Source organism: Mycteria americana, chromosome 21 (assembly GCF_035582795.1).
Source record: "Mycteria americana isolate JAX WOST 10 ecotype Jacksonville Zoo and Gardens chromosome 21, USCA_MyAme_1.0, whole genome shotgun sequence".
In the NCBI taxonomy this organism is placed as follows: Eukaryota; Metazoa; Chordata; class Aves; order Ciconiiformes; family Ciconiidae; genus Mycteria; species Mycteria americana.
In genome coordinates this window covers 3,097,913-3,110,993 of record NC_134385.1, presented here as the reverse complement: position 1 = coordinate 3,110,993, position 13,081 = coordinate 3,097,913, and the positions used below count along the sequence as shown (strand labels likewise).

At 54.0% G+C, this 13,081-nt stretch overlaps 2 protein-coding genes across 12 annotated transcripts in view; one reads left to right on the top strand and one right to left on the bottom strand.

The window, feature by feature from the left end:
* Positions 1-7,302, bottom strand: part of S100PBP (S100P binding protein) — a 28,175-nt gene extending 20,873 nt beyond the window's left edge. Inside the window, exons 1-5 of one of the 11 annotated variants that reach the window (XM_075522109.1) lie at positions 7,277-7,302; positions 3,625-4,951; positions 3,308-3,402; positions 2,455-2,559; positions 1,932-2,007 (exon numbers count right to left, since the gene is read on the bottom strand). In XM_075522109.1, the coding sequence (XP_075378224.1) occupies positions 1,932-2,007; positions 2,455-2,559; positions 3,308-3,402; positions 3,625-4,815 (1,467 nt within the window). In that variant the 5' untranslated portion in view covers positions 4,816-4,951; positions 7,277-7,302. The other 10 variants (XM_075522114.1, XM_075522110.1, XM_075522112.1 and 7 more) reach the window with 10 other exon arrangements.
* Positions 7,303-7,358: 56 nt separating this feature from the next.
* Positions 7,359-12,995, top strand: YARS1 (tyrosyl-tRNA synthetase 1). The gene is made up of 14 exons (XM_075522105.1): positions 7,359-7,479; positions 7,584-7,648; positions 7,951-8,097; positions 8,213-8,388; positions 8,623-8,752; positions 9,092-9,172; positions 9,512-9,604; positions 9,809-9,944; positions 10,173-10,258; positions 10,746-10,881; positions 11,228-11,322; positions 11,460-11,653; positions 11,794-11,935; positions 12,195-12,995. Exons 1-14 carry the CDS (start codon positions 7,464-7,466, stop codon positions 12,303-12,305), a joined length of 1,608 nt encoding a protein of 535 aa, XP_075378220.1. The 5' UTR covers positions 7,359-7,463; the 3' UTR covers positions 12,306-12,995.
* The last annotated feature ends 86 nt before the right edge of the window (positions 12,996-13,081 follow it).

Sequence of the window (13,081 nt, the reverse complement as noted above, 5' to 3'; positions counted from 1 at the left end):
TTATCAGGTTTCTCCCAGGTTGTAAGAAGTCTGATAAAATTGCTAAGCATCATAAACCTCTACCAAACAAACCAACCCTCAAGGAGAACTCCTGGTGGAGTCCTGCTAGCAGGAGCAGAGAACGCAGTGTTTGGAGGTCAGACAGGAGCTAGCTCAGCTTCCCGGGTACCCGGGGGTGCACGACTGCCGAGAGCGTGATGCCGCTCCAAATAACACGAGAATACTTGTGTGAGCAGCAGGCGGTGCAAGCACTAGGCCATATGCACAATTGCAATGTTAATGACCTGCGAAAGCAGATCTCCTAAAGTACAGATGTTTGGGTGGAAACCAAGAGAAGGCTCTGTTTTTAGAGAGAGAAATGCTTTTTCTGTTAAGTTTGTCCTTCCCCTGCCCATTTAAAAATAGGTCTATCCAGCTACATACAGTGCTGAGGACAAGACTAGGCGGCAGAGTCCTAACATTCAGTGCCAAGAGTCAGTTATGAAAGTAGGAGCCTCATTACTTCTGTAGACTGATACAGAACTAACAAGAATTGCCAAGGAGGATCTCATCAAGAAGGATATGATTCTATTTACTGTTGGATAAAGGGCAATAATGAAGTGTGAATGCTAACAAATGGTCAGCTGGCAGAAATCTTTTGTGGTCAATTATCAGTTGCAGCCACCCATTTCCAAGCAGATGTTCAAATCACATCTCATTTTTACATCTGCTACAACGCAGCCTCAGCAGCATTTCGATTCCTATAGCTGCAAATAAATTTATCTATTCAGATTGAATATCCTCTAGAAACTAGAATGAGAGGAAGAACAACCAGAACCACGGGTTATCTCCCAACTCACTTGAGATGGCTAGATGTGAAAAGTTTACTCGCAATACAAAAGAATTTCTTCCAACTAGTCGATGTTCAAAGATTGCACATGTGGTAGCCAGTGCAACACACTCAGCCAACACAGATATAAGAAAACTGTATTTATAGAGAACCTGCAAGTGCAAGATATCACGCAGATAGGTGAAAAGATAAAGCCTCTGCTGTAGCCAGCCTGTAATTCACCCAGACAACATAAGAGCAAGGAGCAAGAGACAGGACACAAGGAAGAGCAGACAGATCATGTAGAAGAGGGGATAGCGAAGTCAAACACTACCCTAAGACAAATGCCAGGAGATTTGCAATACAAAACAGAGCTAAAGATTCGTAGCAGCACTATTAGTTACTGCTTCCCAAAGGGAATTCCCTTGCTGGCTCTGAAACCTGCTAATTTTCCTTTACGAATTTCTTGGGATCATTCTGCATCTCCTACGCAAACGATACGCGAGACATTGCTGCAGATCCAGGTGCACAGAAGTACCATACAGGGTCAAAGTCAGCCCACTGAGAAGGTTTTTCTGTGACAACTGGGAAAGCCCACGCTGTCTGTCGGGCTGAATTCCAAGCCTATAGCTATTTGGAATACGAGAGGTTTGCACTAATAAGAAAATCAAATTGTGTGCATCACAGACAATGTTCTTCTCCAGCAAAATAGATCTCCATTTCACTCACCAGCCTTGTTCATTTGGAGCTCTTGCCTGATTTTCTGTGACTCAGAACATACGTCTTGCATTTTTAATTTGAAAGGAAGAGAAAACAGGCCATTTTAGCTTTCTTTGCATAGTCCCCTCTGCATTACTTATGCTGTATTCATACACTGGAAAGCAGCCCTGTGGCTATGCAGCTGTTCGTGCTGTCCAGATAAGTGCAGGCTCCATGCAATGAGCCACAAAACTGTCACTTTCTTATAACTCTCAAGAAATGACAATTATTGCATCCATGAATACTCAGAATAACCACAGTGGGAGGCCACCTCTAGAAGCTACCAGAACACTCTTTGCCCTTCAGAACATCCCAGTTCTACCCGCCAACCCATCAGATACTGCTCTTCAGCTGATATCCATACCTGCTCTTTACAGACATCTTCCTTTAAACCTCCACAGTTGATAGCTCTTGGACGATACCGTTGGGAAAGGCAATGTCTAGAAGGTGTTAACAGTATATCCAAATCTCAGCACTTAAGCTAAACGTTCCCCGAGTCTGGGTTCATAGTTGTGGACTGACAAGAACAAGTTACCTGCCAACACAACAAGCCAGAGCTCAGCTCTGCTCTTCCCAGGTAACACAGGCCTGTTTTGGGAGCACCTCTGATTTACCGCAGCAAGCCCCCTGTATAACGTCTCCCAAGTATCCCAAACTATGAAACTCATCTGAACCAGTCCTGGAACAAGACTGATTGTTGTACAGAAACTCTGTGCATGGTAGTGCTAGCAAGTGTAGCAAGCATTTTATTTCCCTCTGAAAAACAAGTACATTCAAAACATCAAAGAATATGAGTTCAGCAAGCCAGGCCTCCTGCTAGGATATCCATCCTCCACTGTGCCCCCTCCCCACCAGTACGGCCTTACCCCATCCCACGCGGGGGCTACCTGGTGTAGGAGCTACAGTTTTCTTCATATGGATGCACACACTCTGGATATAAATGTTTCTTTTGCTCAAGCTCCGCTTCTGAAATGCATGTCACTTGATTCAGTCTTTAAAATAAAAGACAGCGTTAATTTTTTTTAGGCAATTTGTCAAACTAGATTACAGAAGACAGAGGGGACAAAGTGTCTAGTACAGACATGAACTTCTTGTAGCTATTCTACGACTGCAAAAATAAAAGTATTTATTTGAATAAAGCTGCAAAGATAGCATACCGAGAGCAAAGCAGGAGAGCGTGTCAGCTGAGTGAACCAGCAAGTCACTGTCCTGATTAACAAGCCAGAAACCTGCAGCGAGCCCTCAAAAGCAACAGATTTTTCACGTTACTCAAGGCCACACTGGGAACGGCAACGCACAGAACATCTGAGTGCAGCAGGTCTGCAGCGGCCACGGGGAAGAACCACCAAACTGACAACTGCAGGCCCAGGAGCACTGGAGAGCAGAAGGCAACCATCCCTGCCCAGCACCTAGCGCTGCTCTGCTGCTGCCATCTGCCGGAACCCACTCCAGGAGGAGAGCGGCCACCAAGCCAAGCCAGCACAAACATCTCCTCTTCTGCCCTGCGGACCACTGCCCAGGACTGCCTTAGCAACCTTCCTCCCATTTGGACCTTCCCATTCGTCCCCCTCTTACAGTATCTTACAGGGTAAAATATTAAATACTTTTCCCCACTGCTTCAGTGTACCTTAAGAAAAAAGCAAAGAGAAAACGGCAGCACACAGCCAACCAAACTGGTTTGGGAAACTGCTGGGACATTTTTCAGAGTGCAAAGGCATTTAGAGGCTCCTAAGAAATTACCTTTCCTCCTCCTGTGGCACAGGGATAATTTTGCCAGGATTCTTCCCACTGGTTGTCTCTTCCTGCCCAATCTGGACTACTGCTGTATCACTTAACTAGAAAGGTAAGGAAAAAGGGGATTAACACCTAATAGAAAATCATTCCAAGTCAGTCTTGCTTATACAGTTATATAAAAATCACACTTTCCTCCACTTGAAAAACCTTCCCTTGCTGTGTAAAAATGCACACTTGTGTGCATATGGACATTACTGCAAGTACAGATCAAAAGGAATGGAATGAAAAACATTTTAGTTACAAGAATTAAGATGTGTGTTTACTTTAATGCTGTTTGATGGCTGTTCAAGTTCTGAAGATTCCTGCCCCCCATCATCCTCTGGAGAATCTAATTTCCTTGGAAAACAGCTCTTTGTTGCTTTGGAAAGTTCTTGGTTTCTGGACCCAGAAGATGGCGTGGGACACCTCGGCAACACAGGTGCTGAACTCTGGCCACAGGCAAGGTCAGAAGAGGGCAGGGATCTTTCCACATGATCACCAGAGAAGTTAGACACATCTCTGCTTGCAAACGGAGTCTTTCCCAGGCAATCCACACCCAGGCTTTGCCAGCCATTAGACATCAGCCCCTCTGAGGATTCTTCAAGAACACAGCTACTAGCAGTTTTATCATACTCTAGGCAATCATTTATGATTGCTTCTGAAGCTTCTCTTTCGGCTTCCTCCGAACAATTGTCCTCCAGAGGCTGATCTACGTAGTCAGCATCAATTGGGCTAAGACTCAGAAGCTCCTGAATGTCAAGGTCAAACAACATGCGAGTTACTTGGGCCGACTGCAGATGGTTCTCATCCAAACTAGCACTTTCATTGGAGAGGCTAGGATAACATTCGGAAATGACTGAAGAACACTCTCTGGACAGAGGTTCATTTGGTTTCTCCGCAATCTTTGAGGCTATACTCGCATCTTCACTGATGACTGATGCCCCACTGCAGCTCCTGCTCTCGTCCTTTCTGCTCTCTCCATTTACATTTTGGCCCAGAGTGCTTTTTCTAGTTAGGTACTGCTCAGATGCCATGCAATCATCTGCCAAGATTTCCTGGATCTCTTCCTCAGTGTAACTGAAAGGAGAATTCCCTTCTTCATTGTCTGACAGTTCCAACAAGCAGTCATCTGGCTCACTATCATCAAAACATCTGGTTGTATCTAGAGAAACGGCTACATCATCGTAGTTTGATGCAGAAGAACTGGCAACAAGGTTGTCATGGCCAGTATGATCCAGAAAATGAGAGGATCCTTGAAAGCAGGCAGAATCTGGGGAATAGAGCAGCAGTTTCTCTGATGGATCTGGAGTGCTACAGTGATGACTCAACACACAAGCTTTCTTAGCTGACTGTAGGGCCTGAACCTGCTCTGCAGAATCCAACAGCCTTTTGGCCCCGGGAACTGTATTGTGAACAGTGGGTTTGAATTCATGACAAAGACAAAGCCCAAAGGCGTGAGGGGAATGGTCATCCATTTACTGTCAGTTCCTGTATCTCAGTGACCCTGTGCCTTCTGCTTACAGCTCTAGAAGCCTGTTCTGAAGTTCAGCTGATCCCGGTGCCCTTTGATCAGCCCTTTCAGAAAAGAAATCAGCAAGAGTCAGCTCCAACCTGCCAGCAAAAGACAACATCTCAGATAAAAGAAACTCAGCTGGTTTTCCAAAGATGCAGCAAGATAACAGGGAAGGCAAAAACACTAGCTGAGGCACAGCAGGCACAATTTTAACTCCCTGGTCTCCATTACCTCTACTCTTGACCATTTTAGGTCTTAACATATAACAACCACCAGTCCCTCATTCTGTGAGTGTTCTCAGGTTGTTTGGCTTTATCAAGCAGGACTAATACAAGCTCCAGTCATCAACGCAGTCTGTACCATCTCCTCCAAAGCTGCTGTAAATCAGTCATTCTAACAACAGATACCAGTATTCACAAATCACATTCCTTACGACCTTAAAGTACAGAGCACACTTTAGGTATTAAATAAAGCCTCACAGACCCTCCCAGTCTCCTAACCCCCACCTCCGTCCTTCAAAGATATTAAACAAATAAGAAGTCTTTTTTGGGTTCGGAAAAACTGAGCAATGGAAGAGTAACTGTCAGGGAGCTGAAAGGACATTCAGCAGCATATTAGTCACCAACACACTCATACAAAATGTGTATTATAGTGAAAGATCAGACAATAAAGAACCTTCCTGTAAAATTCAATAGTTTAAGAGTATTCACAAACAAAACCTGTTTTCCTCTTAGTGAGGACTCACACTAACATGAATCTTTTGACTTGAAAGCCCTGCATTTGACTGTCACCCAGCAGGAGAATCTGGACTAAGGAAAGGTATTTCCTGTCCTCTTTGACAACAGATTTAAAGGAATATCTTTTGTTTTTCCGTTGGTTTGACTACTTACTGCTTTGAAAAAGGGAGGGTTACCTACTCCAGGAATACAACCCAGGCAGTTCTACTGCTTCCTCTCCTGTCATTCTGTGCAAATAATAAAAATCAGCACTTTCAGAATAATGCTGTAGCCACCCTGAAGAAAGAAAATACCTTGGGAATCACCTATGGGCATACAAAACCTATACAAGAACATACAGAGTCATAGGCAGTCCTCACTAGACAGCACTTGCTTGGAGTTCTGCAATTTAGCTACAAGTGCTTCAAAGAGAAACAAAAGGCAAATAAAAACAAATTAAATGTGGATTTAGTCCTACAGAGTGTAGCAGTCTGATAATCTAGCTCCTAACCAATAAGGACTTGTAAGAGACCCAAACATTTTAAGCCTTTTTTCTGGAACTGGCTTACAAAAAGTACATTTGGAGATGTTGACATGCTCAACTTGCAGACAAGGAAATGGCTTCCTTACCGCCAAGACCTTCCCAATTCACCTAACTGCATCCTAAGCTGGATCCGTACTTTCAGCCCTACATCAACTGATTCTGGATGCAGAACTCTGGTAACTACGCAACCGATTACGCACGAGCCCAGACAGAGCCCCCTGCCATTCCCCATACCAGTGTGTTGAATCCAGGGGCTGTTCAGGGATTTACACCAGGGCAATGCTCTGTAACAGCTTAATGGCTCTTAAACTGATGTAGGACAGGGCTGCCTGTTGCCACCCTCTCACCCTGCCCCTCATTCCCGCACGGGTGCTTGTATGTCACACCATGTTGGAGCCAGCTCACCCCCAACTGCAAAAGCACCAGCCATGGATGGGCCATTCTCCCAGAGGCTGCCACAGGAAGGCTCTTTGGGAAGTTACACACGCTTTATGGGGGTTTCTAGCACAGCTTCAGTAAATAACGAGATCAAAAGGCAAAGCTACTGAGAAACACAGCTCTGCCAAGGCTCATGGACACAAATCAGACACAGATCTCACAAGCCTGCAGCGCTGCACTGCTCCAGGATCTGCTCCCTGAAGAGAGAGCGGGAAGCAGGGGGCACCCATTAGAGAAAACAATCACGGGCCACAGGGTAACAGTCCCCTCAGCCCCAGGATTTGCCCACCCCATGAGGGCTCTTCTCTGAAAAAGACCCTGCTCTCATCTCACCCGAGAGCACAAAGGCAAACACCAGCGCTTCACCCCCGCAGCTCCCCGACCTCGCCCTCTCTCGTGCCCGCCTCGGGCCTGCCCCTACCCCAGCGGCCCCCTTTTACCTCCCCACCCCCCGGGCACTGCCCCGGGCCGCCCGCCCGGCGCCCCGACAGCGCTGCGCGGGGCCGAGGCCGCCCCGAAGGAGGAGCCCGGCCCGCCCCCGGCTCCTCCTCCCGGCCAGGCCAGGCCCGGCCCGGCCCGCCCAGGCGCCGGGTGTTCCCCCGAGCCCCGGAAAGAGAAGTTAAAAAACCCAAAGAAATAAACAAAAAGCTACAATAAGACAGGGGAACCGCCGGGGCCGGGGCCGGGGCCGAGGCTGCCGGCTGAACGGGCCGCGCTGCGCTCACCCGCCGCCATCTTAACGGCGCGAGCGGCCCGGCCCCACCCCCCCCCGCCGCGCCAGGCGCCGTCTCATTGGCGGATCCCGGCCCCGCCCCAACGTCCGGCACGCCCCGCCCCCTCCTCATCGGCAGCTCGGCGCTCGGGCGGCGGAAGTGACGTCCAGGCGCGGCAGGCGAGCGCCGAGCGGAGCTGATGCAACCCGGGGAAGGTTGGTGGGACCGGACCGGGCCGGGGCGGTCTCGGGAGGGGGCCGGGCCTCGGGGGGCTCCCGGGGGGCTGGTGCCTCCGGTAACGCTGTCTCGTTCCCTGCAGCCGCCGCCATGGAGCCCGTGCCCGGCCCGCAGGAGAAGTATCACCTCATCACCCGGAACCTGCAGGTACTGGGGTTGGGATCGGGGCCGGGGCAGGCCGAGGCGGGGGGATCGGGGCCGGGGCAGGCCGCGGGGGAGCGGACTAGGGCCGGGGCAGGCCCTGGGTGTAGCGGAGGGGGCCCGGATCAGCCCCTGGACCCGGCAGGAGCCCCGGGGAGATGCTGCATGCGGGGTGGGCCGCAGCCTGGGCACGGCTCGGGGCTCGGCCGTTCAGCGGGACGTTGTCCTGCCCACGTCCTCCCCCAGCCACCCCAGCGTGTTCCCGGGGAGGCTCAGCCGTGCCGGGTGTGCGTCTTGGCCGTCCACAGGAGGTGCTGGGGGAGGATAAGCTCATGGCCATCCTGAAGGAGCGAGAGTTGAAGATCTACTGGGGGACCGCCACCACGGGCAAGCCGCACGTGGCTTACTTCGTGCCCATGTCCAAGATCGCGGATTTCCTGAAGGCAGGGTGTGAGGTAGGTGGCCGGGCTGGGAGCTCGGACCCTGCGGGACTTTGTCACCACACTGGTGGGTGGGAACGTGCAGTTCCCCTGAGCAGCGCGGCACTGACTCTGTCCCCCTCCGTGCTAGGTGACGATACTCTTTGCTGATCTCCACGCTTACCTAGACAACATGAAGGCCCCCTGGGAGTTGCTGGAGTTGCGCACCCGCTATTATGAGAACGTGATCAAAGCCATGCTGGAGAGCATTGGGGTACCCCTGGAAAAGCTGAAGTTTGTCCGGGGCACTGACTACCAGCTCAGCAAGTGAGTCCTGGGGCACCTGGTGCTCTCGGGAAGGAAGAGCCTGACCTGGGGCTCTGCTGTTCCTGAGCTTGCCCTGTTCCTGAGCCTGCTCCCAGGCGCTGCCATTCAGGAAACAAAGTGAAGGTGCCTCCAGGCCTTGGCTCCTCTTGATGTGGCCAGAACCAGCGTTTGCATGAAGCTGCTCTAAAAGGTGTCCCCCCTCCCCGGTGCTAAGAGCGCTGTCCCTTCCCACAGGGAGTACACGCTGGACGTGTACCGCCTCTCGTCCGTGGTGACGCAGCACGACGCCAAGAAGGCGGGAGCGGAGGTGGTGAAGCAGGTGGAGCACCCCTTGCTGAGCGGTTTGCTCTACCCAGGCCTGCAGGTGCGTGGCGAGGCAGGTCAGCAGAGCCTCTTGGCCGGGGAGGTGCTGGGCGAAGCCAGGACTGCAGGGACGTGTGAGGCTGAATGCCGAGGTCGTTACACTCCACCCCAATATTACATCTGGCAGCAGCACGAAGCATAACCCGAGCGCAGAGCTGCTTTTACAGCGACTCCGGCCAGCTGCAGGACAGCAGGCAGTCCGGAGAGCTCCCGTCCTTCCCAGGGTGGGAATGCCCTGGCAGAGGCTGGGCAGATCCTGGGGGACGGGCAGGACCTCCAAAGGCTGAGCACAGCTGGAGCGTGGAGTCTTGGGTCCGGTCTCAAGGCTGTCTCTCTGCAGGCCCTGGATGAGGAGTACCTCAAGGTCGACGCACAGTTTGGAGGAGTTGATCAGAGGAAGATATTCACCTTTGCAGAGAAGGTGAGGAATGGGGGTTTTTCTGAGCCCGCTGCGATGCTGATGCCTGACTCAAGGCTCAAACGCTCGCTAATCCCTTAGGAGAAGCGTGTCCGTGATTTCGGTTGGCACCACAGCGCCCTTCGCAGCTCCTGCTGTTGCTCTCGTGGTCTGCAGGGCTCTGGTGTGCTGCCACACATCCCTGGCTGTGGCCGTCAGCGCCTTGTGAATTCACAATAGCTTTCTGGGTCCTGTTATTCTGAGTCCCCGAGTTATCTGGAGCCAGGAGCAAGCAGGGATTGTGAGTTAAAGCTGATCTTCAGCAGAGGATTGTCCATGACTTGTCTCCTTGCTTTTTCCCAGTACCTTCCTTCCCTGGGCTATGCCAAGCGTGTCCATTTGATGAATCCAATGGTTCCCGGTCTGACAGGCAGCAAAATGAGCTCGTCAGAAGAGGTTGGTCCCTGAACGGTGGCTGTGGTCAGGGTTTCTGCGGGGGGATGGGTTAATGACTGGGAGCGGAGAGGCTGCACCCCAAGAGAAGGGGACTTCTCTCTCTGCTCACACTGGGGTCTAAGAAGAAGTTGCAGCAACTCCAGCATGGCTTGTCTCTTTTGGGCAAGAGGTTGGGTAAAGAGCAGTGGAAATCTCTTCCTGCAGGACTCAAAGATTGACCTTCTGGACCGCAAGGAGGATGTGAAGAAGAAGTTGAAGAAGGCTTTCTGCGAGCCAGGGAACGTGGAGAACAACGGTGTCCTCTCCTTCATCAAGCATGTCCTCTTTCCCCTCAAGTCAGGTGAGGGGCTCACCACGCTCGGGCGCTGGGGCTAGTTTTCCCTGTGGCTCAGAGGAGGGGATGGGAGCGTGTCCCCCCTGAAGCAGGCTGCTCCCGAGTGCCCCCTCCCCAGCCCCTGCTGCGGTCCCCCTCGGCTCTTGGGCTACGTGGGGCGGCTGGTTCAGCTGGCTGAGCAGCGGGTGAGTATCTGCTTGGGTTAATCTGAGCCTTAAAATCTGTGTGTTGCAGAGTTTGTGGTTCTGCGAGAAGAAAAATGGGGAGGAAACAAAACCTACACAGCCTATGAGGCCCTGGAGAAGGACTTCGCTGAGCAGGTGAGTGCCAGGAGGGACTGAACCCTCTCCCTGTCCTTGAGGCTCCCGAGAGCAATGTTGGGGGGGCTCTGAGCAGCACTGGGAGATGGAAATCTGCACTGGGGGAAAGTGTGGAGCAGAGCGTGGCCCAGTGGCTGTAGGGTGGCAGGGAGCTCCCAGCCAGGAGAGCCCGAAGGTGAGAGGATGGGTGGAGGCTGTAGGAGCACCAGCTGTCCCGGTGCAGGACAGGACCACGTCAACCACATCCTGGAACAGAGCAGCAGTTAAACCGTTTTCAGCTGTTCCCACCTGAGGCTGCAAGCAGAAGCGTCTAGAAGAGGGGCTTTGTTTTCCAAGGGGGAATCAGTCCAAATGCTGGGGTTCATCTCCCCGCCCTGCGTGGTCTCCAGTTCCTACCTCTCTGGACTCAGATCTGTGACTTGAATTCTCCTGCTCCCCGTGCCCTGGAGGAAACCGTGCAGGAACCCGTCTGTTTGTCACGATACAGGTCGTGCATCCCGGAGACTTGAAGAACTCGGTGGAAGTAGCCCTGAACAAACTGCTTGACCCCATCAGAGAGAAATTTAACAGCCCGGAACTGAAGAAGCTGACCAACGCGGCGTATCCCAACCCGTCCAAAGCCAGTAAGGAGGTGCTGGGAGCTTGGGGAAGCGGGGCCCTGGCCATGCAGGGCTGGGTCGGAGAGAGTCCCTCCAGGGCCTGAAGTTAGAGAGAAGTTCTGAAACTTCAGTCCCAGGAGCAGCCTTGGAGAGCATTAGGAAGGGTGAGGAAAGGCCAGTGCCAGGGGTGTTTGCCCCTCCCAGAGAGGACAGATGCCAGCATGCTTCTCTGGTGCTTTGTGGTATAGAGACAAGCAGGGAATTCAGTGGGCCCCCGGGCCAGCATTTGGGGGTCACTGTGTGCTCCCCAGGGCTTGGCCAGCTCCCTGGGTTTATGCCGAGTGGTGCGACTGTTCCCTTTGCACTGCAGAGCCTGCAGAGAAGGGCACCAAGAACTCGGAGCCGGAGAACGTGGTCCCATCCCGGCTGGACATCCGCGTTGGCAAAGTGATCAGTGTGGAAAAGGTATGGGCACAACGGGGAGAGGGGAGTAACCTTCCCACATGGTGATATGGGCACTCGGGGGGTGTGTGGGGTCTGCCCCCTTCTTCTCTGCCACCCCAGTCCCCTCCCCTGCTCCTCACCTTGCTTCTGCTTGGCAGCACCCGGATGCCGACAGCCTGTACGTGGAGAAGATCGATGTGGGCGAGCCTGAGCCCCGCACTGTGGTCAGCGGCCTGGTGCAGTTCGTCCCCAAGGAGCAGCTGCAGGACAGGCTGGTGGTGCTGCTTTGCAACCTCAAGCCCCAGAAGATGAGGGGTGTGGAGTCGCAGGGCATGGTGCTGTGTGCCTCCAGGTGAGGGACGGGGGCATCGGGGCCGTACCCTTCCAGGGGTGCAGTCCAGACCCCCTTCTCCCGTCACAGAGCCCGGCGGTGCTGAGGGGCAGGTGGGTACCTCCTCGGGGTGACTCTGCTTCCTCCGTGCCCCTCCGCAGCGTGGGGGAGCCGCGGCAGGTGGAGCCCCTGGACCCGCCGGCCGGGTGCTGTGCCGGGGAGCGCGTCTATGTGGAGGGCTACGAGGGCGGGGAGCCCGACGACGAGCTCAAGCCGAAGAAGAAGGTCTTTGAGAAGCTGCAGGTGAGTCGGAGGGGCTGGGGACCACAGCTCGGAGTAGCTGGAGCTCTAGGTGTCGAGTGGGGCAGTGCTTAGGGCCACACAGATGCCACTGTCCCCACCTCTGGGTGACCCCAGATTAGCTATTTGCCACTCACTGCTCGTGTTTGCTACTGTCAGCAAAGCCGTGGAGGAGACAAACCTCTCCCCACCGGCTGAGAAAGGTGCCACGGTCCCGCTGGCAGCCCAGGCCTGACCCTGCCTCCCCTGCTCTGCTCCCCAGGCCGACTTCCGCGTCTCCGAGGACTGTGTCGCCCAGTGGAAGCAAAGAAATTTCCTCACCAAGCTGGGGCGAGTCTCTTGTAAAAGCCTGAAGGGAGGGAGCATCAGCTAACAAGCGCCAGAGCCGCTGCTCGTGCCTCCCGCCTGGCCCCCTCCACCACCTCAGCCAGGCTCTCCTCCCCGGTCTCTGCCATCTCCTCCCCAGTGCCCCGAGCCGGGGGCTGAGCCCTGCGGGACCTGGGGACTCTGGGACTGAATTTGCAGCTTCCCACCTGGAGAGCTGCCTCTGACATCCCCCTCGCCCTGGGCCTGCTCAGCCGGCGTCCGTGCCTCGGCTGGGGGCCAGCTCTGGGGACCGGCGGTGGCACCGCACCTAAGGGACCTGTGTGACTTGTGCGCGTCACCTCCGGCTCTACGCTGGGGCCATGGGCTCGCTCCCGGTTGTGCCACGGACTAGACACCTTGCCCGCTGGTCCTGACTGGGACGGCACGTGTGGGTGCTGCAGTGAGAGCAGGAAGGGAAGGCTGCTTGCTCAAACCTGTGTTGCTGCTAACAAACAGAGCTGGGGGCAGCTGCCTGGCAGCCGGGCAGGCCCCGTCCCCTGCTCTGCCCGGGCACCCCCTGCTCCGCGCTCAGCCTGCCCGGGGCTGCGGCCGCTGCTGGTGCTGCTCTTCGGCCGGGAGCCCAGGCAGCACCGGCGGCTCTGTCCTGAGCCCGTGGGAGGCCGTGGGGGGCGCGGGCCTTAAACACTGACTTGGGAACCATCTGTCTGTCGTAAACCCAAATAAAATGTCGAGCTGACTGCGCACGGGTGTGCCTGTCTGTCCGGGGAGAGGCGGCTGAGCTGGCAGCCCGCCCTGCTCCTGTGTTTTAGTGCTGCCCGAGCC